The sequence below is a fragment of the Somniosus microcephalus genome, chromosome 14 (genome assembly GCF_052327205.1).
Source record: "Somniosus microcephalus isolate GS21.2 chromosome 14, FLI_Smic_1.0, whole genome shotgun sequence".
In the NCBI taxonomy this organism is placed as follows: Eukaryota; Metazoa; Chordata; class Chondrichthyes; order Squaliformes; family Somniosidae; genus Somniosus; species Somniosus microcephalus.
In genome coordinates, this window is record NC_141000.1 from 11,251,741 (window position 1) to 11,278,772 (window position 27,032).

A 27,032-nucleotide genomic window follows, 5' to 3' on the forward strand; every position below is an offset into this window, starting at 1 on the left:
CGTCGCCCCCTGCTTTATCCGCATAATATTCACTGGAGAGATCAATATCCTATGTTACTTACATCAGTATACACCACCATCGCTGCTCTCCATTACACTAGAGAAACAAACCGACAGCTCTCGATATATCACCTACTGTACCACTGACTGTCAACACTGCATGTTAACAGTTTACAAAAACTGACTACAAATGTAGCTTAGAACCAGTGGACCCATGTCAGGAATATGAGGGGGGTGGTATGAGAACAAGGGAGAGAGCTTGAAGATCTGGTTATTGCACTACCCGAATTATAACATTAAAATTTAACAGAGGCAGAGTCTACCGTACCAGTGATAAACAAGCACTCTATTACAAACCTATTATTTTCCAGAAATAACAACAGAAAACGCTGGAAAAACTCAGCAGGCCAGGCAACATCCGTGGAGAGAGAAACAGAGTTAACGTTTCAGGTCGAAACCCTTTGTCAGGACTGAGAAAAAAAAGCAGGAAATGAAACAGATTAAAAGGCCAGTTTGGGGGCTGGGAAATGGGGGAGGGGATGAAAGAACAAAAGGGAAGGTCTGAGAGGTGAAGAGACATTAAGAGATATTCAAGGCTCGTCTTGCCTTGTATATCTCTTAATGTCTCTTCACCCCTCCCAGACTTTCCCTTTTGTTCTTTCATCCCCTCCCCCATTTCCCAGCCCCCCAAACTGGCTTCTTAATCTGTTTCATTTCCTGCTTTTTTCTCAGTTCTGACGAAGGGTTTCGACCTGAAACATTGACTCTGTTTCTCTCTCCACGGATGTTGCCTGGCCTGCTGAGTTTTTCCAGCGTCTTCTGTTGTTATTTCGGATTTCCAGCATCTGCCGTATTTTGCTATCGTATTATTTTCCAGAGGTCAGCTTAAAGTTGGGAAAGGAATTTAAATCTCTCTAAGATACAATGGGGGGAATTTTTACTTCCTGACGCGCTGGGAATAGGGGGGTCCGGTAGCGCTTGGGAAACCCGGAAGTCTGGGTTTCCCCACATGCCATCCTGCGTCTTACGTCATTGACAGGATCCCCGCTTGGAAGTCAGCCTGATTGACAGGCTTGGCTTCCAGACGGGCGTGGAACGCTCTGGAGGAGGCTGCAGGAACAGGTAGGTCTGATCCCCGACCCTGGTGGTGGGGGGGTTCCGATTCCCTGACTCCGGGCTGGGGAGGAATCGTTGGGAAGAGGCTACGGTCCCTGACCCGGGGAAGGGGGGGGCGGTGGCGTCCGATCCTGGCGTGGGGTCTGATGGTATGGGGAGCTTGGGGGGCCTGGGAGAAACACTCCTGCTCCTCCTGGCCCATAAGGAGTGCTCCAGGGGGCTGTCCTCGCCTCGTTGCAGCTGCCAGATTTCCCGAGGCCCGGGAAACCTAGTCAGCCACTAGAGAAACAAACAGACAGCTCTCGATATATCATCTAATGTACCACTGACAGTCGGTGTAAAGCAGGTTAAATCTGAGGCTTCCAGCCTCATTAACAGATTTAAAATGCCAAACCCCCTCCTGGGAGCGGTTTGGCTTCCCGCCCCCTTGTCCCGCCTCAGTAAAACCTGGAAGTCGACGGGTTGGAGCCGGCTTCCTGACATGTTTGCCAGTTCTGGCCATTTAACCCCACACCCACTCCCACCCATGTTAAAATTCCCCCCTATAATGTTATTAAGAATATTACTGTTTGTTATGAACTTTTAGTGATGAAGCCGTCTGTATTTTTGTGGTAGCTTTTATCTTAATTGTTCACTGCTACTAAGGTACTGCATCAAGAATTGCTACTTCAGCAGTTCTGATTTCACTGGTTCGATTGAAAAGTAAAGAAACTCCTCTTCCTAGTGTATCATTGCACCATCTACTACTGAGGACAAGATTCTGAATAAACAGACCATTAATCAAAGTTTTTTTTTGCAGTGGGACTTTGTGGATTCTTGCCAATCTGGCGCTCATTAAAGTGAGGGATGAGCAGGCTTGATCGATTTTGCTCTCTACACTCACAATAGCATCAAGCATTTACTCCCACATCTCACGCAGAATTGCCTTGAAATGTGCCATTATAGAATAATTCGATTTCCATTTAATCACAATTTATATTTTAGTTTTAATTAATGATCATCAGGGCAAATTAAGGACAGTGCTATAATGCAGACTTGTGTAGCTGCGAGTCAGATTAGAGACAATGGCCACTTAGAATCTAACAGAAGTCACAGGGGATGCTCCCTCTACTATTTTTATTCTGGAATTAAATCAGTTTTGGAAGTGATGCAGATTTGCACCTTGTTACTATTGCAATGATTCTATGCTCACATGAGAACCACATACAATATACTATCCTTCCTGCTACGAAAGGTGGCGTAAGCTTAGGATATCCGAGCTTCCTGACATATGACAGAGAGCTGTACAAACATAAAACCATTTTTTGTACCCATCTTTTCACCCCGAAATAGGACAATGCAGTAACAAGTCCTAGCAAGGGTTAACAGCTGAAAACTCTACCATCAATTATGTTTACACAATGCTAATATATTCCCAGCAAGACCAGTAACATTTTCAGGTATACAAGCACATTATCTGTATCCTTTAAAAGAACAACGCAACGTGGGAATAGGAATTTTACAAGATGTTGCCGTCGTGCATTACTGATATTTAAAAAAACATTAAATGATGTTTTCTAGTTTCAAACTTTTGAATAATTATTTTGAACACTAGGTCACCCAATTATTCTGGGAGTCAAATGTAAATAATTGAATACTGGGAGAAGGGGTGTCTCTTGCTGGAATTATGCACCATTTGAATTATACAGATCAGGAAGGCTCTAGGTTCGATCCCTGGTCTGTGCTGAATTGCTGGTTTCAGCTGCGTAAGCAGGTGCACACTGCAATTAGGCTAAGTGCCTTGAGTTGAAGGAGCGAAAAAAAAAACAAGGCTTCCGTGCCTGACTGCTAAACAGTGGCCCGTGCTAGAAAGCGTGTTCATATGGATACTGGGCAAGGACACCTTCAGGCTTGGCTATGGAATCCCTCAGTGTGAAATAGCTCATCAGAATTCACTGTTGAGGTTCACACACTGTTGAATGAGGCAGCGGAGGGCTGCGGGTGCCCATGGAATCATACCCTAGTGTAAGCCATCATCTTTAGGAAAGAGGTGATAAAAGGGGGGAAAATTGGGGGGGGGGAACAACAGTCAGCTGGATCTAATGACGTGTTTGATGTAAGAAAACTACTAGGCACTTGGTCTGAGTATTAAACAAGGCTTTAATCAACTGTTTTTCAACATGGAGATCTAGTTGTGTCCTTCACTAGTTCCTGTTAAAGAATGTCCTGAGCAAGCTGGGCCCATGCCCGAGTATTTATACTCTCCCTGGACAATGCCACCAGCAGGCCGCCCAGTATTATTTCATAAGTCATTTCCACATGAATGACAAGATTCATGTCAGTGTTAGCAACGCACGTCGTTATTAATGTGCAAATTGGCCAGCAAGTTCAGGGAGGGTTAAAGGATACGCCGTGAGTTGCGAATCTCCAGAACACGCTGGTCAATTTACATCGTTCTGCCGTTTGCTTCACACAATCAGCATCTTGCCGTTGGCCTCCCCGTTATTTTTAAGAACTTGCTGGATTTTCACGTTAGTTGCTCATTAAACTCGCCACAGAAGTTAAATCTGGTGATTAAGAGTGTAGGTACCATTTTAAGGACATGATATTTGTTCCTACAATGTTAATCAACCTCTCTGACCCCAAAAGGCAACAACTTAAACTGTGGAGTCTCATTTCTTCAGGTGGCAAATTGTTCTTAGAGATTTTAAAAATGTCAAATTTTAAATGTTTAAATTTTTTTCTAACTTTTCCTTTCTGTCTCTTTTTTTTCTTTCTCTCTTAATTGAATCTTTCTTTCCCTCTCTTTATTTCTCTTTCTGTACCTGATTTGACTCCTTCTCCGTCGTTCCTCTGTTTCTTCTCAATCCTTAAATTTCATTGGTTGAGGAGATACAAGTTGGTCCCGTTGTTCACTAAGGTCCCAGATGCCCCGTTGCCCTCGCTGCGCTGTTAGCGCATTTCCAGCAAGTTATGCCACACCACAACAAAAATTTGAGCTGAGGGGTGCAGAAAAAAGTCTAACTAATGGCGTACGCCGTGAGTTGCCCCCACTCCAGCAAGATCCAGTCCAAAGTAAACACCAATATTTCTAGACAAATGAGTGCAATAAGAGATTTTATTTTAAAATGGAATGTGAAACCACTTATCTGTTGCAGCAGGTTGAGCAAGGTGGAAGAGACATTAAGGACACCAGAGAAGAACCCCTGCTGTAAGTGCATCAGGAAGAGAAATAATTGTTTGAAACATAGAAACATAGAAGATAGGAGCAGGAGTAGGCCATTTGGCCCCTCGAGCCTGCTCCGCCATTTAATGAGAGCATGGCTGATCATCCAAATTCAGTACCCTGTCCCTGCTTTCTCCCCATATCCCTTGATCCCTTTAGCCTTAAGAAATATACCTAATTCCTTCTTGAATATATTTAATAAGTTGGCCTCAACTGTCTTCTGTGGTAGAGAATTCCACAGGTTCACCACTCTCTGGGTGAAGAAATTCCTCCTCATCTCTGTCCTAAATGGCTTACCCCTTATCTTTAGACTGTGACCCCTGGTTCTGGACTCCTCCGCCATCGGGAACATCCTTCCTGCATCTAGTCTGTCTAGTCCTGTTAGAATTTTATAAATTTCAATGAGATCCCCTCTTATTCTTCTAAACTCCAGCGAGTATAAGCCCAATCGACCCAATCTCTCCTCATACGTCACTCCCTCCATGGCAAGAACATCCTTCCTCTGATAAGGTGACCAAAACTGCACACAATACTCAAGATGTGGTCTCACCAAGGCCCTGTACAACTGCAGCAAGACATCCTTGTTCTTGTACTCGAATCCTCTCGCTACGAGGGCCAACATACCATTTGCCTTCTTAACCGCCTGCTGCATCTGCATGCTTACCTTCAGCGACTGGAGCACAAGGACACCCAGGTCTCGTTGCACTTCCCCTTCTCCCAATCTATTGCCGTTCAGATAATAATCTGAACAGGAAATAAGAGACTGGGCAAGAATAGATTAGCTTTGGGAATCAACATCGGCTGACTTTGCCAGGATATAAAAGAGTATTCCCTGTCTCCATATAAATAAGTATACTGGCACTCCAGAGTAAGAAACGTTGGGCCGCTAAAGAGGCCGCCACAGTAACACCAGCTCCAGGAGGGAGGGCGAGCATTAAATGGGGGGAATTTTAAACCCAAAAACGGGTGGGTTTGGGTTGGGTGGCATGTAAAAATGTAAAGAATCTGAAACCCGACCCAAACGGCCCATTTCCAGGCAACCAACCCGCTTGTAGGAGGCAGGTTGGTCACTTAAATATTATAATGCGGCTGCGCGCCTCAGAATTAACCACCAATTTAAATTTAACCCTGGCCAGCCGAGCTTTCCAGGCCTCGGGAAACCCGTCGGCTAAAGGGAGGCGAGGACTGTTGGATCCAGGAGGTAAGTGCCATTCCACAGGCCCTTATGATCTCCCCCCAGACTCTTCAGATCTCCCTCTTGAAGTCCTTCCGATCTCCCCCCCCACTGAGGCTGACCCTTCCGATCTCCCCCCACCACTGACCCAATCTCCCGGCCCCCGACACTGACCATTCCGATCTCCCTCCCCACCCCGAGGCCTCCGATCTCCTCCACCAGCGACCCTTCCGATCTCCACCTGAGGCCCCCAATCGTGCCCTCCCTCCTCTCTGCTCCCTGGCTGCGGCCTGGTGCTGAAGGCCTACCCACCCGATAGCCAGCCAGCCTCTCAATCTGTCTGGCTGCGATTGGGAAATGGCAATTAAAAAATGTTAATTATGTCCAGCCATTAAATTTGGCAGGGTCTGAGGGAAACCCATTATTCCAGGTTTCCCGACCTCAAAATAACCCCCCCCACCCCCCCATCTCTGAGCTTATATCGGGGCCAAAGTAGCTGTTCCATTCAGAAGCATGTTTGATCTATCTTGGTGCAACAGCCTCTCATTGTGTGAGGTGAGTAGTAGAGGTAACTGCAGGCAAATCATCGTGGGAGAAAAAGGCAGAAGGGACTGGCAGAAACCCGGCAGTTAAAATCTCCCAGGTTACTTACCTGCCCTTGAGCCAACAACCCAGATTTCTTTGTGAGCTTTTAAATGGGTGGCTAATACACTCGCCCAAAGCTGGCAAGATTCTTCTTCAAATTTGCAGATTGGGGTCCATTGGGCCCTGACTGCAATTTTAACTCAGGCCAGAGTGGAGAAGCCACTAGGCGAAAGAGAGTTGGGACCTGCCGGGAAGATGAAGAGGCCAAAACAGGTAAGTTTTTTTAACTTTCCATTATGGGGCCAGGAGCAGCATGAGTGCTACTTCGGGCCCGATAAGGAAAGCTTAAGCCTGCCCTGCCTCAAACCCCCATCCCTCCCCTCCCATATAGTCATAGAGTCATGGGGCTGGATTTTGATACTGGAGGCGTGTAAGAGGCGGGACTACAACTTTTGGGGTTGTAGTCCCGCCTCCATCGAGTTGTGGCCAACCCACGCGATTTTTACTTGATTGACCTTATTGAGCCCACCCAGTGGGCTCAGCAGGCCAATTAAGGGCCACCCGGCAACAGGTGACGTCACAGATTGACATTTCATCTGCCAAGACCTTTTGACAGATGAAATATCAGCGTTTCACAGCTGTTTGAAGCTGTCAAACACTGACAATCTGTACTCCAGGTTAATTCCTTCCTCTCAGGCTGATTTAGAGATCTCTCCGGAACCGAAAGCTGAATGCTGCAACTTTTGACAGCTCGCGGCCATTCTGCTTTCTGTGCCGGTGAGCTGAGGGACTCCCGAGACCTGAAGGAAGGAAGGCTGTAAAGGTAAGTAAAGGTAAGTAAAACTTCTTTAACACTTTACACACACCAAACACACTTACCTCTGCACTCATGCACCAATCACTCACCAGAACACCGGACAACTCGAACCCTCCAAGCCTTTCAGCCTGACGGTCCGCCTCGCTAACTTGGCGTGGTTTGGAGCCGTTGGGAATCCCACACTTCAGCAATAAAAATAGGGATTAGGCTAAAAACTGCCTGTTAACTACCTGTTAACAGGCAGTTAATTGGCACTAATCCCCTTCCCGCCTTGGGGAGGCGGCACCCAGCACAGGTCGGGTATCCGTCTCCTTTGAAACTGGCATGGAGGTGGGTTGGGGGCGGGATGGGTTCATGCCCCCCGATTTCGCGATTTTAACCCCCCACACACCTCCAATCCCGCCTCCACGGCCCAATGAAAATCCTGCCCATAGAGTTATACAGCACTGAAAGAGGCCCTTCGGCCCATCGTGTCTGCGCCGGCCATCAAGCCCCGTCTATTCTAATCCCATTTTCCAGCACTTGGTCCATAGCCTTGTATGCTATGACATTTCAAGTGCTCATCTAAATGCTTCTTGAATGTTGTGAGGGTTCCTGCCTCTACCACCCTTTCAGGCAGTGAGTTCCAGATTCTAACCACCCTCTGGGTGAAAAAGTTTTTCCTCAAATTCCCTCTCAACCTGCTGCCCCTTACCTTGAAACTATGCCCCCTGGTTATTGACCCCTCTACTAAGGGAAAAAATTCCTTTCTATCTACCCTATCTATGCCCCTCATAATTTTGTACGCCTCAATCAGGTCCCCCCTCAGCCTTCTCTGCTCTAAGGAAAACAACCCCAGCCTGTCCAGTCTCTCTTTATAGCTGAAGCGCTCCAACCCAGGTAACATCCTGGTGAATCTCCTCTGCACCCTCTCCAATGCAATCACATCCCTCCTATAGTGTGGCGACCAGAACTGCACACATTATTCCAGCTGTGGCCTAACTAGCGTTTTGTACATATGACCCTCCCGGAAACCCCCTTCTCCATACTTGTCTTGAGTGCCGGGCAGGAAGCGGATCGTTGATGAGGCCAGGAGTTAGAATCTCCCGGGCTGGATTTCTGCAGTAGCGGGCGAGTTTCCAGCTCATCTGCCCCACACCCGCCAAAAACCAGCCCGGAGTTAAAATCAAGGTCCAAGACTCATCTGCCTGGAATCTGCTGTTAATTAGCATGGATCTATGAGCACACAGTGGAATTTAAGTTACAAGTGTGGTAAGAATATTCATGGGGGAGGGGGGTTGATTCATTTGGGCAAGTAGACTGTACCTGCACTTTTAATTTTATTTCCCCCCCCCACCCCACCCCACCCCTGCCCCCGTTTCCTCTCTTGAGTGTGCTGATCCTTGCTGTGAAACAGTTTCATGGACATTTGCATCCTTCTGGCATCTCACTCAGTCTTCACCTCTGAGACTAGAGACTGAGGCCTAGAAATTCAGTGGCCTGCGCCACCAGTTTGCGCCCAAAGAGGGCTTTTGCGCCACTGTGCAAACCTACCGCGATATTTAACGGGGCGCTAATGGCGGCGTTAGCCATTAGCGCTGCGCCGCCACCGATGACGTCATCGGTGTGCGCAGCGCCCCGCTGGCCATATTTGGTTGCTGCCGCCTCGCCCGCGCCGGCCGCAAGCAGCGACCGGTACACGGGGCCTACCTGTGCCGGTACTGGGGCGAGTTAAGGTGGAGGTGCGGCCGGCCGCTTTTTCGGCAGCCGCCTGCCCGCACCTCCTTCCCCGGCCTCCTACACCACCCCCCCCCGCGGCATTGCCGGCTGTTTCCAGAGAGCCCGGCACTTCTCCTTGGTGCCGGGCTCATTTGCCGGCACTCGCGAGCGGGGATCGCGCGGTTGCAGGCACCTCCCCCTTAAGACTGAGAGGAAGGCCTGCAGTACCGCAGGCTGCCGTGCCGCAGCGGGTGGCGCTGCGGCACTTTGCACGCCGATATTCAGTTTCAGCGCCCCAAGTGGGGCGCCGAAACCCTTGTTTAGCGGTCGGCTTCCACTTGGGGCGCTGAAAGTGAATTTCCCGCTGGTGCAAGTGGCTCTGCGCGCAGCGGTCATTCCGGCGCCCAGGCGAGCTGGGCGCCCCTAACTGAATTTCTAGGCCTGAGTCTCAGCAGGGTGCTTTATCGCGAAGAGCATTTTGCTGAAGCTCGATCCGATCCACGCCTACATATTCCAGGGGGGAATACCTGGATAGAAAGCAGGAGCAGGAACCATGGTGACTTTCCCCCTCCCTGGCCCAGAAGTGTTCAGGCCAACTGCTGCACTCCAATTGCTGCCCTGCTGGAGGCTACCTGATTCCACACATTTTCAGGAATTGAACCTTGGTCCTATTAGCCTGTGTGGCTGAGAGCTGTAACGGGGTCCATGCACTTCTGTCTCAAGTTGTTATTCAAACCTCGATTCTGCCCGGAGGAACACGCATCATTCAGAGGGTGTCATTATGCTGATCTTTAGCCTTTTTTTGCACAGTGGCTTTCATACTAAATGATTTCATTTATGCAAAAACATAGCATTAATCATTAAGCGAAAAACACAATTTGATGATTAGTTGGGCTAACACAGCCAAATATGACTGGTTTTCTGCATTAAAAAATCATTTAAATAGCTAAATTAAAAGATTTGTACTGTACTGTGTTGGTGGAATGCTGATGAATCATTAAGAATTAATACTGCATTTCTTTGGTCTAAATTGAGATCATGATTTTAATTTGGGAATAAAGTGCAGTAAATCAAAAGAGAAAACACAAGCCTTAGCAAATACACTTCCCCAACATGTACCTAAAAGATTCTGTTGCAGCTTGTCAGTAAACAACGCCACCTGTTTTATTGTTTGGAACGCTCTGCAATAGTTAGACTTATAGCGGAGTGGCATTTTCCTTTAAAGGTACTAAATATGTGGAACCGAGTCTTTGGAATGTTCCTTATAGTCTGTATTAGGAAAGCCTAATTACCTCAAATTGATGTACTTATTAGAGGTCAGGTCCCTATTACAGGAAACTCTCGTTTAAATGACACTTAAATATCCGGAATTCTCTATTAAGCGGCAAAATTCATACTCTGAAAACAACACCTCAATAACCGGAAATGTTGCCGAGTCTGAGTCTCCCGCGGTGGCCGAGTTAGTCAGTGGGGGTAGTTCTCCAAACTGCCACTACTCGGCTTCTTGGCGCTGTCGGAAGTCCGAACACCTCAATAACAGGAGTCTGACTCTTTGTTTGTTAAAAGTAGCCTCGGTAGATAACCCTCTCCGTCATCCGGAATTTTTAATCAACCAGCAACACGCCGGTCCCGTCGGTGCCGGATACCAAAGAGTTTCCTGTATATACGCAAATATATTTATTTAAAAAGCTGTTTAATCTCTAGTATCTTCCAGTTCTGACGAAGGGTCATCGACCTGAAACGTTAACTCTGTTTCTCTCTCCACAGATGCCGCCTGACCTGCTGAGTGTTCCAGCATTTTCGGTTTTTATTTCAGATTTCCAGCAGCTGCAGTATTTTGCTTTCATCTTAAATTATTGATGGTGCTAAGGTCCCCCCTAGTGGATCAGTTGGTAACTGCATTGCCCAATGTGCATTTGAGCCTTAGAATCAATGGGGGAAAAATTGGGTCGCGCCCCCTTTGGGGCGCTAACTTCACCGGTGCGCTACTTTTAGTAATTCACCGAAATTCACCGGTAGCGCCCCAAGAGCGAGGCTACTGGAAGCGCCCCGCCTCCCTCTTGGGGCGCTGCGAGTGAATATCGCGGCCCTATGTGCTGCAGCGTCACGCGCTGCGGCATGTCGCGCCGCGGTACTGCAGGCCTCCCTTCCCTTATTAAAGGGGAGGGGCCCAGCTGGATCACCAGGGATCAGAGTGCCGGCAAAAGAGCCTGGCACTCAAGAGAAGTGCCGGGATCACGGAGCGCAACCGGCACTCCGCGGGGGGTGGGGGTGTGCTGCAGAGGAAGCCGGGGATGGCATAGCGGGCGGGTGCTGGCAGGCGGCCAGCAACAAAAATGGCCGCCCGGCACCTTCCCTTTAATTAGCGCTGCCCCAGCCGCAGGTAGGCCCCCTTTACCCTGTCGGACATAGCGTCTGGCGGTAAGTCAGGGGGTGCTACCGAAGTTCGCAGCCGGGGCGCGAGCGGGACGCTGCGCACGGCGATGACATCATCGCTGGCTGCACGGCGCGCTAACGGTTACCACTGCCGCTAACCTCCCGCTGAATTTCGCGGGAGGCGTTAGCGGTGCCGCGCCCGGGCACTAGTTGCTTTGCGCCCCGTTAGCACCCTCTTAGGGCGCAAATCAGCCGAATTTTTCCCCCATAGAGTCATAGAACAGTTACAGCACAGAAGAAGGCCATTCGGCCCATCAAGGCTGTGCTGGCTCTCTGCAAGAGCACTTTAACTAGTCCCACTCCCCCGCCCTTTCCCCGTAGCCATGCAATTTTTTTCCTTCAGATACTTATCCAACTCCCTTTTGAAAGCCGTGATTGAATCTGCCTCCACCACCCTTTCAGGCAGTGCATTCCAGATCTTAACCACTCGCTGTATAAAAAAGTTTTTTCTTACGTCGCCTTTGGTTCGTTTGCCAATCACCTTAAATCTGTGTCCTCTGGCTCTCGACTCTTCTGCCAATGGGAACAGTTTCTCTCTATCTACCCTGTCCAGACCCCTCATGATTTTGAACACCTCTATCAAATCTCCTCTCAATCTTCTCTGCTCCAAGGAGAACCAGCCTCTCCAGTCTATCAACGTAACTGAAGTCCCTTATTCCTGGAATCATTCTTGTAAATCTTTTCTGCACCCCCTCTAAGGCCTTCACATCCTTCCTAAAGTGCGGTGCCCAGAATTGGACAGTTGGGGCCGAACCAGTGTTTTATACAGGTTCATCATAATTTCCACGCTTTTGTACTCTATACCTCTATTTATGAAGCCCAGGATCCCGTAAGCCTTTTTAACTGCTTTCTCAACCTGCCCTGCCACCTTCAATGATTTATGCACACATACGCCCAAGTCTCTGTTTGTGCACCACTTTTAGGTTTGTACCATTTAGTTTATATTTCCTCTCCTCATTCTTTCTACCAAAATGCATCACTTCACACTTTTCTGCATTAAATTTCATCTGCCACGTGTCCGCCCATTTCACCAGCCTGTCTATGTCCTCTTGAAGTCTATCACTATCCTCCTCACTGTTCACTATACTTCCAAGTTTTGTGCCATCTGCAAATTTTGAAATTGTGCCCTGTACACCCAAGTCTAAGTCATTAATATATATCAAGAAAAGCAGTGGTCCTAGTACCGACCCCTGGGGAACACCACTGTATACCTTCCTCCAGTCTGAAAAACAATCAAACAATCGTTCACCACTACTCTCTGTTCCCTGTCACTTAGCCAATTTCGTATCCAGGCTGCCACTGTCCCTTTTATTCCATGGGCTTCAACTTTGCTGGCAAGCCTATTATGTGGCAATTTGTCAAACACCCTTTGGAAATTCATGTACACCATGTCAACCGCATTACCCTCATCTCTGTTATCTCATCAAAAAACTCAATTAAGTTGATTAAACACGATTTGCCTTCAACAAATCCGTGCTGGCTTTCCTTAATTAATCCACACCTATCCAAGTGACTGTTAATTTTGTCCCGGATTACTGTTTCTAAAAGCTTCCCCACTACCGAGGTTAAACTGACTGGCCTGTAGTTGCTGGGTTTATCCTTACACCCTTTTTTGAACAAGGGTGTAACATTTGCAGTTCTCCAGTCCTCTGGCACCACCCCCGTTTCTAAGGAGGATTGGAAGATTGTGGCCAGTACCTCCGCGATTTCTTCCTTCACTTCCCTCAGTGTCTGAGGATGCATCCCATCTGGTCCTGATGACCATGTACACTACGTCAACCGCATTACCCTCATCAACCCTCTCTGTTACCTCATCAAAAAACTCGATCAAGTTGGTTAAACACGATTTGCCTTTAACAAATCTCTACTGGCTTTCCTTACCAACCAGAAAGATTCCCCAGGTGTGATCCACAATTGTTCCATAGAAACATAGCAGATAGGGACAGGAGTAGGCCATTCGGCCCCTCGAGCCTGCTCCGCCATTCAGTGCGACCATGGCTGATCATCCAAATTCAGTACCCGGTCCCTGCTTTCTCCCCATACCCCTTGATCCCTTTAGCCTTAAGACATTATATCCAACTCCTTCTTGAATATAGTTAATGAATTGGCCTCTACTGCCTTCTGTGGTAGAGAATTCCACAGGTTCACCACTCTCTGGGTGAAGAAATTCCTCCTCATTTCTGTCCTAAATGGCTGTGACCCCTTATCCTTAGACTGTGACCCCTGGTTCTGGACTCCCCGACCATCAGGAACACCCTTCCTGCATCTAGTCTGTCCAGTCCTGTCAGAATTTTATAAGTTTCGATGAGATCCCCTCTCATTCTTCTAAACTCCAGCGGGTATAAGCCCAATCGACCCAATCTCTCCTCATACGTCATTCCTGCCATCCCAGGTATCAGCCTGGTGAATCTTCGCTGCACTCCTTCCATGGCAAGTACATCCTTCCTCAGATAAGGTGACCAAAACTACACACAATACTCAAGGTGTGGTCTCACCAAAGCCCTGTACAACTGCAGCAAGACATCCTTGTTCCTGTACTCAAACCCTCTCGCTACGAAGGCCAACATACCATTTGCCTTCTTAACCGCCTGCTGCACCTGCATGCTTACCTTCAGCGACTGGTTGAGTGCAGCTGGGGCAGCTGGAGAAGTAATACAAAAAAAAATCTATTCTTAATTGTGATCCAGTGATCCCTGCTGGAACAGGTGTATTTTGGAATTCGGATGTTGAGGATATGATTGGGTGGAGCTTCGATACGCCCTTTCCCAATGATTGAATAGTCACCAACACTCACCTCATTGGCACACCTATGAAGAATGGGCAAAGTGCCACCTGCACTAGTGTAACAGGACCCAACACGAGTCCGCGCTTTCAAAGAGGAGAGAAAACTGGCTGAAAAAACCCCCAAATGTGTTCGCATTTAGATGCTCCCAGCACCAATGTAAACGCTGCTGTGTTTGTAGTGGGGATCATAATAGCAAATTCTTCTTCAAGTCGTAAGTTTAAGGTATGTCATGCAAATGCAAATCACTTGCTTTGTGCTGGCAGCTTTAACAGAGTCTGGTCCAGGTTTCTCACTGGGCAGATTCAACACAAAGACAAGTATTTAACTTGCTTTTTTTTAAATGCATAAAAACCAGGCTATTTAACAAGGGCTGCTCCTGCAACCAGGACAATATCAGTTCATTTTTTGAACAGAGTTCATATGATTTAGATTTTATAAAGAAACACTGGGCCTCAAAATCAACTTAGAGGACCTGTTCCTGTTTTCTCTGAATAGCTTCCATGCTAGGTCCCTCGACTTGCAATCATTAAAAATAGCATTGATGTAGAATCTGGATCTAATAGACGCTTATCCTGGGGTCTAAATTATCTCATCCAACTAGGGCTATTCTCAATCAATACTTCCAAGTGGCTGCAAATAGATGGGCACATTCAGGGATCCAATGCCTGCAGCGGGGAATCAAATTAGAAAGGAGTGTGGGTTGGAAAATGGGTACAACAGTATAGTGCCAGTAAAGTGTTTCTGATGATTAGAACACAGGGGACCGAGCATTGTAGTTATTCACAGAGAAGATGCGAACAGGTCATCTAACTTGCTAATAAGCCCTTATTTTACATCGTGGAATTGTTATTAGCTTTTTAAAAAATTGAACGAATATTATCCTCTGTTCGGAAGGAGCCCTCTTTAAATAGCCAGGTGTTTGTTTATTTGTTTAAAAAAATGATTTTTGTGCTTGCCTTTGAGCGTGACTTACTGGCGTGAGTGTGGGATCAGTGAATTTATCCAAGTGTAACAGAGATATGGAGCCAATTATCTGCCTGAACTCTCGGGGAAAGCAGTACAACGGCTTCCAAGGATGAAAACATTTTCTGTCGATGATGGGATGAAAAGATAAATACTAATCAGTACTAATTCAGAAATTTTGGGTTTGATTAAAATCTGGTGAAGTATTTTTTTTTAGTTGAATTAACAAGTTCCTGATTACAGACAGAGCCATTACAAAACATCGCCTTCTTCCAATGAAACAATGGAATGAATAAATGCTGAAAAATGTTGAGAGAGCGTGCTCTGAATACTTAGTGGCTAACACATTTTAACTATACCGTACAGAACATAACTGTGGTAATGAACTGCTGTCAGATTCAAATAAGCTGTATAAAAAGATCAAATAATTGCAAAATGCCTACCAAACAAAGTACAAAAAACATTTACTGAAAATGAATCATCTTTCTTAAAAATTTTACTTAAACTGCTCTTAAAAGAGTTACATTAAAAAAAAAGATTATTAAACAGCCAATCCTTCTGTCACCCTCCACGTAATTAGCTGACAGTTCTCATAACACATTTTTAATGGAGTTTGGAGGGGATGGAACACAGGAGCTAAAATTAGGAATACTCTGCCTCATATCGGAATGAATTAGTAAAGAAACTACGGGACGAGTACAGAGTATGAGCTCAAAGCTTGCTACACAATTTCTATAAATTAAAAACTGCATAGCTCCGAAAAATTCAGGGGGAGAAATTCCCCCAGAGGGCCATTTGGGGCGCTAAGTCAAAAATGTTTGAAAAGTTAGTGCCAGGCGCAAACCTTTTCAAACATTTGAGAAATGTCCATTTTCTGCTCCAAGAGGGAAGTGGGGCGCTGAATCAAGCGCTCCACTTGTCTCTTGGAGTGCACGAGGCAGGGAATGTCCCGAACCGGGGCGATGTGCTCAGCAGCGCCACGTGTGGCCAAGCGTGGCGCTGCCGCGTTGCAGGGGCTCTTCCCTCAATTAAAGGGAAGGGCTCCCCGCTGCGAGCTCTGCATTTTTTATTTTGGCATCTGCTGGAGCGGGAGTGTCGCGCGATCAGCCTCGAGCTGAGTGCTGGACTGACCGATTGCGGCGCTCAGAAAAAAATCTTACAAAAAAATAATCGGCGATTTGTTTTCATGTCGGCCGGCCACTGCGCCTTTAAATGGTGCCCCGCGAGCGCCCGTCCTCACTGTTCGCAACCCCTGCAGCAGTCGGTGACATCGCCCGGCGCTGCTGCGGGGTGCGAGGGGGAATTTTTCTCTCGAGGCACTACCGGGGCGCTGCGCCCGGAGATGAAGTCATGATCATGAGGAGAGATTGGGTCGATTGGGCTTATACTCGCTGGAGTTTAGAAGAATGAGAGGGGATCTCATTGAAACTTATAAAATTCTAACAGGACTAGACAGACTAGATGCAGGAAGGATGTTCCCGATGGCGGGGAGTCCAGAACCAGGGGTCACAGTCTAAAGATAAGGGGTAAGCCATTTAGGACTGAGATGAGGAGGAATTTCTTCACCCAGAGAGTGGTGAACCTGTGGAATTCTCTACCACAGAAGGCAGTTGAGACCAATTCATTAAATATATTCAAGAAGGAGTTAGATATATTTCTTAAGGCTAAAGGGATCAAGGGATATGGGGAGAAAGCAGGGACAGGGTACTGAATTTGGATGATCAGCCATGATCTCATTGAATGGCGGAGCAGGCACGAGGGGCCGAATGGCCTACTCCTGCTCCTATCTTCTATATTTCTATCTCCAGGCGCAGAAGATTGGGGCGATACCCGTGGAATTTTGCAGGGGGTGCGGTTATCGCCTAGGGTGGGTGGGCGAAAAGCCATTTGCGCCCCGTTAGCGCCTCCCCACTGGAGGCGCTACTGATGGGAATTTCGCCTCCTCAGTGTTTATGATAATCCGTCTCATGCTATCTAAGGTCTAAAAACATTGCATTTGCTTGTCAATATACAATTCTGGACAACTTTTAAAAAAATACAAAGATAAAACTGAACAAATGTATGAGATAATTTCGTCATGTTTGTGAAAGCTTCAGATAATGAAAAAGGAAATAAAAAGTTGTGCAGCTAAAAGAACATTAAGAGCATCTAATTGTTAAATGATTCCAGGGTTTTTGCCTCCACTACTCTATCAAGAAGTCAATTCCATGTATTCCTGATATCAGTCCTAAATTTTCCCTTCACTAATTGGAACCTGTGGCTCCTTGGCTTACTCTTGCAATTTAGTTTAAAGTGATTTTCCAGATTTAACTTTTATTTACCATTTACTATCTTACACACCTCAATAATATCACCTCTTGGGTATATCCTTTCAAGGCTGATAAGACCAATGTTCTCCAGCCATTCCTCATAACTCAGACCACTAACATGAGGAATGGCCCTCCTGACTCTATTCTGCACTGCCTCCAGTGCTTGAAGATCGCCCTTGTGTCTCAGTAATCAGAACTTGATATACAGGAAACTTTTTTTTTATCCGGCACCGACGGGACCGACGTGGTGCCGGTTCATCAAAAATTCCGGATAACCGAACGCTATAGTAAAAGATACGGAGCTGAGAGCTCCGTATAAAGCAACAAACCCTGTTGCTTAGCAACAGGTTCAGAACAATGGCCACAAGTTCCAAGCGTCTCTGTAGCTTAGCAACAGCTGCAGCCACACCCTTGCACAGCAACAGATCGAGGAAGGCAAGTAATAAAAGTTACCTGAACCTACTTCTGAATTTTGCCGGTTAACCGAGATTTCCGGTTATTTAGGTGCCGGTAAATCGAAAGTTTCCTGTAGTACTTAAGGTGTAGTCTTCCCAGACTATACACTTTTATCATTACTTCTTTTGACATGTATTCTACTGTTTTTGCTGGATTTGTTGATTGTTTCTCTGCATTAACTGGACATGTTACTTACTAAAAGCCGCAGGTCTCCTTTGACTTTATCCTTAGCTATTTCAACACCATTCATGGAGTTGCTATGCTGCCCATTTTTCCTGTCTTTTTGCAGCACTTGTTACCTCTAGACTCAACTATTCCAATGCTCTGATGTCCGGCCTCCCACCTTGCTCGATCCGTAAACTTGAGATCATCCAAAACTCTGCTGCCCGTATCCTAACTCGCACCAAGTACCGTTCACTCATCACCCCATGTGCTCACCGACCTACACTGGCTCCCGGTCCAGCATTTAAAAATTCTCATCCTTGTTTTCAAATCCCTCCGTGGCCTCGCCCCTCCCTATCTCTGTAACCTCCTCCAGCCCTACAACCCTCCGAGATCTCTGCGCTCCTCCAATTCTGGCCTCTTGCGCATCCTCGATTTTAATCGCTCCACCATTGGCGGCCGTGCCTTCAGCTGCCTAGGCCCTAAGCTCTGGAATTCCCTTCCTAAACCTCTCCGCCTCTCTGCTCCTTAAAACCTACGCTGTCTTAATATTTCTTTATGTGGCTCGGTGTCAACATTTGTTGGACAACGCTCCTCTGAAGTGCCTTGGGGCATTTTACTATGTTAAAGGCGCTACATAAATGCAAGTTGTTATTGTTGTTGTAGCAATTTACAAACGTGTGTATTAAATTTCACCTGACAATGTTTTGCCCACTGGCATATTGTGTAATTTCTGGGCTGTCTTCTTTATTTGGTTTCATCTGTAAATTTGACCATTTTGCATTTTTTTAATTCCAAGTCATTAATATAAATCAGAAACAATAGTGTCCTAACACTGATCCCTGGGACACTCCACTCAGCACTCCCCCCCCACCTTGACATAATTCATTTAACAACTACCTATTGTTTTCTACCCTTCATCCAATTCCTTATCCATCCCCAAGATTTACCCTGAATTTCCACAACTTTGACTTTATGGCCTAGAAATTGGGTTGGGGCGCAAAAGTCGCCTGAGCACAGGATTTAGTGCAGCGATCGGAGTAATACCGATCGCCAGAAATTCAGTTTCAGTGCTGCTCGAGGGAGACGGGGCGAGGCTCGAGGCGCTCCGCGTCCCTCTTAGGGCGCTGAAACTGATTATCGCAGCGCAACGTGCCGCAGCGCCACACGCTGTGGCACGGCACGCTGCGGTACTGCAGGCCTTCCTCCCACTGTTAAGGGGGAGGTGCCTGCAACAGCGCGATCCCCGCTCGCGAGTGCCGGCAAACGAGCCCGGCACCAAGGAGAAGTGCCGGGCTCTCGGGAAACAACCGGCAATGCCGCAGGAGGGGGGGGGAGGGGTTAGGAGGCCGGGGACGGAGATGCTGGCAGGCGGCCGCCAAAAAAGCGGCCGCCCCGCACCTCCACCTTAATTTGCGCCGCTGCCGGCACAGTAAGGCCCCGTGAACCGGGCGCGGGTAGCGAACGGCGCAACTGCGGCATTCGCTACCAAATATTGCGAACGGGGCACGAATGGGGCGCTGCGCACACCGATGACGTCATCGGTGGCGGCGCAGCGCAAATACTTAACGCCACCATTAGCGCCCCTAGTGAATATCGCGGGAGACGCAGCCAGTGGCGCTACAGCCACTGACTGCCTCTTTAGGCGCTAACAGGTGGCGCTACTCACCCAATTTCTCCCCCATAGTCTTTTGTGCGGAACTTTTTCAACTGACTTTCAGAAGTCCAGGTACCTCACATAGTCAGACTTCCACAGTTCACTTGGGATGATATTTCCTCAAAAAAGTCAAGGAGATTGGTTCGGCAGGATCTTCCCAATCTGAATTCATATTGCTTGCTGTTTACTAGGATGACATTGTACAGAAAAATCCTCAAGTTTACTTCTGATAATTAAATCAATTATTTTACACGGGATTTAAGTAAGATTGATGGTTCTGTAATAAAAACAGAAAATGCTGGAGACACTCAGCAGGTCAGGCAGCATCTGTGGAGAGAGAAACAGAGTTAACGTTTCAGGTCGATGACCCTTCGAGAGTTCTGACGAAGGGTCATCGACCTGGAACATTAACTCTGTTTCTCTTTCCACAGATGCTGCCTGACCTGCTGAGTGTGCCCAGCATTTTCTGTTTTTATTTCAGATTTCCAGCATCCGCAGTATTTTGCTTTTGTATTGATGGTTCTGTAGTTGCCCATATCCGTTTTGTTGCCCTCCTTTAAAAATGAGCACCAAATTAGCCTTTTTCCAATTTACCACCACCTCCCCGGTGTCCAGTGACTCTTTCATAATGGCCTGGATTTTCCTGTTAGCAGCGAAGGAACGGTGCTTGTCGTTCACCTCGCTGACAGGTGCCCACAAAGTTTTGATGGGCTTTAGAGCGGAGACGTCCTGTCATGGGACATCTGTTTCAGCGCGGCGTCATCTCCAGGAGATAGAGGCATGGTAACTGTGTGGCGACAGTGAAAGTGCCTTCATGACACTTGTACATTCAAGGATCCACGATGTTTGCCAGCTTTTTCAAAGTGATCATATTGATGGAGGCATGTGCAAGACAATGGCCCTGAAATTAGGATCGGGGGCTTGCCGCGCGTGCAAGCCCCCGATCTGCACTCACCCTGCGCGCCGACATCTGAAGCCCGGGCCTGCTTGCATTTCCTGTCACTGGCCCGGTTCAGATGTCAGCGCGCTGTGCTAACCTGATCCAGCGGCGTAGTTAGTGCGATGTGCCAGCTGGGATCAGGTGAGCACTGTGCAGCCAATCAGGGGAGGGGAAACTCATTCATGAGTTTGACAGTAAGAGCTGTCAAACTCATGAAAACTACGGGGGCCCAAAACACTATTTAAACTTTAAATAAAAATTTAAAAAACATCCCAATCATTAAATTAAGTATAAATAAGTTAAAAAAAATAATTGAAACAATAATTTTTTTTTTTGAAAAAAATAATTTTTTAATAAAAAGGGTCTAAAACTAAACTTACCTTATTGTAGATTCTTTAAAATAATAAACCTGTGGAAAAAAAATTCTAAATTGCACTAATACACCACTTACCTGTAAAAATAAATACTTACGTGTGCTTTTTACAAGCGTAAAGACCGGAGGCCTTTACACATGCGCAAATCCCCCAAAACAGAGGAAATCCAAGACGCACGCGCTGCCCCCTACAGCGCACGCGCTAGCCTCTTCACCTCTTGGGTTAGAGGAGAGGAAATGCCGGTTTTCAGCGCATGCGCTGTGCATGCTGAAAACCGGCATTTCCTCCGGCCAGACGCGTGAGTACCCCTTCCGTACTCATGCGTTTGGGGAGGAATTACTGCCCCAATGAAGTTATATAAACAAATGAGTGAGCAATATCATTTCGTTTCCCCCTCAAGTCTCACCAAATGGATTCTGGCCATAGAAGAGATTACTTTTTGGATTAGTCCCTGATACATACAAAGTATTAAGGAAATTAATGAAAATCTATAAATTATTTTTACAAGTCAACTGTATGCAAGTATCTACTGCAGCTGCTGTTCAGATGCTGAGTTTATCTTCTAGATTTTGATGGAAAGCAATTGTTTCTGTGTACCTACTGTTGTCTGGTTTACCCCATATTAGCCCCCAGCACCTGAAGAAGACTCCACAGAGGAACACTTTCTCTGTGGGTTATGTGTAGCTAAATTGTAAACCTGTTACGAAGAAGGGGTTTACAATTTTTTTTAAAACACATCTGAGCGCATAGAGGAAATAATCCACTCCATGTAGTTTTACTACTAAATCCAATGGAATTTCAATTCAGAATTTAATCTATCAGATTCTTTGCAGACTGAGCACCTAATTTAATCTTAGTCAGTTTCTTTAACCACATACTCTCATAGAATTTCCCATTGTTTAAAATCCTGTAAGTTTTAAAATGGATACAGGAAACTTTTTTTTATCCGGCACGGACAGGACCGACGTGGTGCCGGTTTATCAAAAATTCCGGATAACCGAACGCTATAGTAAAAGATACGGAGCTGAGAGCTCCGTATAAAGCAACAAACCCTGTTGCTTAGCAACAGCTTCAGAGCAATGGGCACAAGTTGCAAGCGTCTCTGTAGCTTAGCAACAGCTGCAGCCACACCCTTGCACAGCAACAAATGGAGTAAAAAAAGTAATAAAAGCTACCTGAACCTACTCCTGAATTTTGCCGGTTAACCGACATTTCTGGTTATTTAGGTGCCGGTTAATCGAAAGTTTCCTGTAATTGCAATTGAGATTCAAGGAATTGTATTTTTTTTAAATTTGAGCTGTTAAGGGTGGTACATGCTCCTTACCTTTTTCCTCTTGCTTTTCTTCTTTAATGTCTTGTTTCTGAACCAGTTCGGCCTGAGCTCCAAGGGCACAGATTGAGGAGCTCTGCCAGGAATGACTGAATCCACCATCTCGAGGTAGTGTGAAACTGCGCGGTTTACCTCCTCCACCATTTATTCCTGGCCATCGTTCGCCCTCTGCTAATGGGAAAGGTCCATAGTGATCCTGGATCTGGCACCTCTGAGCTGGTAAAGTTGACTGTCTCCGATGTTCTGGTGTTGGTAAGCCTGCTTCACAAAACACAGAATCCTCAAGAGGAAGAGTCTGGAGATAGTGCAGCCCTGAACTGGTCAGCGGAGTCTCTATTAGATCCTGCCACGAGCGTCGTTCCCAAGCCCCCGGTTTACGAACAGGTGACTCGGTACCTCCTGAATGTTCTGGCCGGAATTCTTCATGGGACGAATGAGAATGCGAGGTCTCCGTAGAGGACAGTCTGTTGTGCTTCGGTTCAATGTACGGACTAGCACAGTTCACCTTAAAGCAATAATATAATGATCAATAAGTAAATATAAACATTGATTGTGCTATTAATAATGAGGCCACATCATTCATTTCTCAATAACTGTTTTCACTTACCAAAGAGTATTATCATCATACCTAACTAAATGAACACAGTTTTAATGCTAATAACCATCAATTATTGAGTGTTTTGAGGAATTCTGAAATACTTCTACTTGTGCAATCCTTTCGCAATGTCAGAGAGTGTTGTAAGGATTCTAATCCAGACAGGAAGCAGATTGAGGATTACCAGGTGGGTGAGGAGCAAGATTTTGTAGTCATCTTTTTTACAAAATTTAATTTGCTGATTTGATGCCCGATTACCAAGTAATTTTTGTGGTTTGCAAAATTAGGAATTAATCTGATTCACAGTGTGAAACACAGGTGATGAAATGGTTGTTAGTCCTGCCTTTAGCTACGATGGCCAATTTGTATTTGGTCAGCAGAACCCTTCCGGTTTGATGCTGAAAAACACGTCAAAGATCCATCTAGTCTTGGACCACGTTACTCTTTGGTTCTTCACCAGATTATTGATGGATCTTGAAACTCTTTTTTAGTTAAACAGCAAATTTCACAGTTGGTCCCGTCTGCAAAATGGGCAATGGGAAACATAAATCAGAATTCAAAATATTTTAAAATTTAGGAGAAAAAAAGATTAAATATGTAGAACATACTTTATTTTCATAGGGTCCATTAGTTGGAAAAGAGGGTAAAAATAGTTAAAATATGGAGAAAAATAGAAAGAAAAAGGATCAGAATGAGCCCAAGTATTTAAACGTTTTAAAAACCATACTTAATGTATATTAGGAAGGCAAATGATATGCTGGCCTTCATTACAAGAGGATTTGAGTACAGGAGTAAAGAAGTCTTACTCCAATTATATAGGGCCTTGGTGAGACCACACCTGGGGTACTGTGTACAATTTTGGTCTCCTTACCTAAGGAAGGATATACTTGCCATAGAGGGAGTGCAATGAAGGTTCACGAGATTGATTCCTGGGATGGCGGGACTGTCGTATGAGAAGAGATTGAGTAAACTATACAACTTACAATCTATATTAACGATTTGGAGGAGGGGACCAAGTGCAACATATCCAAGTTTGCCGACGATACAAAGATGGGAGGGAAAGCAGTGAGTGAGGACATAAAAAACCTGCAAAAGGACATAGACAGGCTAAGTGAGTGGGCAGAAATTTGGCAGATGGAATATAATGTTGGAAAGTGTGAGGTTATGCACTTTGGCAGAAAAAATCAAAGAGCAAGGTATTATTTAAATGGAGAGAAACTGCAAAGTGCTACAGTACAAAGGGATCTGGGGGTCCTGGTGCATGAAACACAGAAGGTTAATATGCAGGTACAGCAGGTGATCAGGAAAACCAATGGAATCTTGGCTTTTATTGCAAGGAGGATGGAGTATAAAAGCAGGGAAGTCTTGCTTCAGTTATACAGGGTACTGGTGAGGCCACACCTGGAATATTGCGTACAGTTTTGGTTTCCATATTTAAGAAAAGATATACTTGCTCTCGAGGCAGTTCAGAGAAGATTCACTCGGTTGATTCCGGAGATGAGGGGGTTGACTTATGAGGAAAGGTTGAGTAGGTTGGGCCTCTACTCATTGGAATTCAGAAGAATGAGAGGCGATCTTATCGAAACATATAAGATTGTGAGGGGGCTTGATCGGGTGGATGCGGTGAGGATGTTTCCACTGATGGGTGAGACTAGAACTACGGGGCATAATCTTAGAATAAGGGGCTGCCGTTTCAGGACTGAGATGAGGAGAAACTTCTTCACTCAGAGGGTAGTAAATCTATGGAATTTGCTACCTCAGCGAGCTGTGGAAGCTGCGACATTAAATAAATTTAAAACGGAGATAGACAGTTTCCTAGCTGATAAGGGAATTAGGGGTTACGGGGAGCGGGCAGGGAAGTGGACGTGAGTCTAGGTTCGGATCAGCCATGATCCTATTGAATGGCGGAGCAGGTCCGAGGGGCCGTATGGTCTACTCCTGCTCCTACTTCTTATGTTCTTATGTAAACTAGGCCTGTATTCTCTTGAATTCAGAAGAATGAGAGGGGATCTCATAGAAGCATACAAAATTATTACAGGGCTTGATAGGGTGGATGCTGGGAGAATGTTTCCCTTGGCTGGGGAGTCTAGAACCAGGGGCCACAGCCTCAGGATAAAGGGTAGGTTATTCAGGACTGAGATGAGAAGAAATTTCTTCACTCAGAGGGTGGTGAATCTTTGGAATTCTCTACCCCAGAGTGCTGTGGAGGCTCAGTCATTGGGTATATTCAAAACAGAAGTCGATAGATTTCTGACTAGTAAAGGCATCAAGGGATATGGCGATAGGGCCGGTGAATGGAGTTGAGGCAGAAGATCAGCCATGATCTCATTGAATGGCGGAGCAGGCTCGAAGGGCTGAATGGCCTATTCCTGCTCCTATTTCTTATGTTCTTATATTGAAGTTGAAGGTTGCAGTATTAAAGCTATTCCTGATGTTTTAGGACATGGATTATAGTAATATTAGCGTTGTTTTTACGTGTCAAGGTGCACGAGTTGAAAGTTTACAAACTTAGTCAATTTAAGAGGGGGAGGAATTTTCCTGGACCTGCCAGCAGACTTGGAGCTACTGAACATTAATGGCCCAGTAATTCCGTTCCAAACGCGTGAGTATGGTTGGGGTACTCACGCGTCTGGCCGGAGGAAATGCCGGTTTTCAGCATGCACAGTGCATGCGGGGAAAACCGGCATTTCCTGTCCTCTGAACGAAGGGGTTCAGAGGCAGAACGTGCGCGACTGCACAGGCAGCGCGTGCGCAGTAAAATTCCTTTTTTCCCCCCAGAGTTGCACGCGTGTAAAGGCCTCCGGTCTTTACGCGTGGAAAAACAAGACGTAAGTATTTAGTTTTTCAGGTAAGTGGGCTTTTAGTACAATGTAGACATTTTTTTCCCACAGGTTTGTTATTTTTAAAGAATTTACAGGATGGTAAGTTTAGTTTTAGACCCTATTTTTAAAAAATTTATTTTTTTCAAAAAATTGATTAATTGTTTAAAACATTTTTAAAAACTTATTTATAGTTATTCTAATCAGTGGGATTTTTTTTTAATTTTATTTAAAGTTAAAGTAGTGTTTTGGCAGCCCATACTTTTCATGAGTTTGACAGCTCTTACTATCAAACTCATGAATGAGTTTCCCCTCCCCTGATTGGCTGCACAGTGCTCACCTGATCCCAGCCGGCACATCGCACTAACTACGCCGCTGGATCAGGTAAGCGCATCGTGCCGACATCTGAACCGGGCCAGTGACAGGAAATGCAAGCAGGCCCGGGCTTCAGATGTCGGCGCGCAGGGTGAGTGCACATCGGGGGCTTGCACGCGCGGCAAGCCCCCGATCCTAATTTCAGGGCCATTATACATTCATTCACGAATCTATGTAAATGGTAGTGAAGCGAGCATTCTGACTACAATATTAGCAGGCTGCCATACAGAAAACATTCCTAAAATTTACATCTGCCTTCATCCACAACAGTTTGATCAATTTCATTAACTTAATGTGCACAGTCCAGTTAAATCCATTTGTCAACTGTAAACTAAAGCCCAAATTATTTTTGGGGGTCCTACAGCCAATGAACATGCAAACAAATTGAAAATTAACATTTTTCCAAGCTCATATTTTTCATGCTTTCTATTCCTAGTGACCTGATCAAATTTATTTGATATCTCTGGTATGAGTGCGGAGATTTGTCATCAACTGATACTATCAACCAGGAGGTTTGCAGAAGCAACAGATGTCATTTTTCCTACTACAACACAAACCAAAGCTACAAAAACAAAACTCACTGAAGGTGGTCGAGGGTAGGTGTCATAGGGAGGTGGTGGACTCTCTTGTTTGGGTGTTGATGGGGTATCTGCATCATCTTGTTCACTTTCACTCCAATAATCTACCATGAGAAAAAAAATTAATTGCTAAAATAAAACACACAGTGACATTTAGAATTTCTCATACACTTTATATGCTTTCTGGTAAAGTTTATTTCACCAAAGCTCAAATGTTTTACAGATACATTTCGAAGGAAACCCATTCATTCCAGTCTATGGCAATTTGTTTAAGCGCTGGTTTTGCTGACCATGTACATAATGCAACATTAACCCTACAGATTGTTTGTACTGGTCACAGTTCAGACCTAAGCATCTATTGTGAACATGGTGTTAAGATCTGCACCCACATAGTTTGCAGCAATCTGTTGGGAATTCACTATTCTTAATCCGTGTACCATCCACACAAAAATGAAAAGAGACGCACTGAGTAGTTATAGCGTCACGACATAGGTTTTGAATTACTGAAGATGTTTGCAATGGCAACTGACCGGTGTCATTTCCAGTTTTATACTGCATTTCTTCTGGGCACATGCCAGGTATGTGTTTTATGAGGTCACTAACATGGTAGATAGGGGAGTGTCTACAGATGTTGTCAATATGGACTTCCAGAAGGCAT

The 27,032-nt window shown here is 45.8% G+C and overlaps 1 protein-coding gene across 1 annotated transcript in view; it reads right to left on the reverse strand.

Moving 5' to 3' along the window:
• The window catches only part of cnksr2a (connector enhancer of kinase suppressor of Ras 2a), a 775,384-nt gene that overhangs the window by 63,995 nt on the left and 684,357 nt on the right, over window positions 1–27,032 (reverse strand). The window contains exons 21-22 of the mRNA XM_086006247.1: window positions 26,378–26,478; window positions 22,002–22,512 (exon numbers count right to left, since the gene is read on the reverse strand). Of these exons, the coding sequence (XP_085862373.1) occupies window positions 22,002–22,512; window positions 26,378–26,478 (612 nt within the window). The remainder of the gene's footprint in view (window positions 1–22,001; window positions 22,513–26,377; window positions 26,479–27,032) is intronic.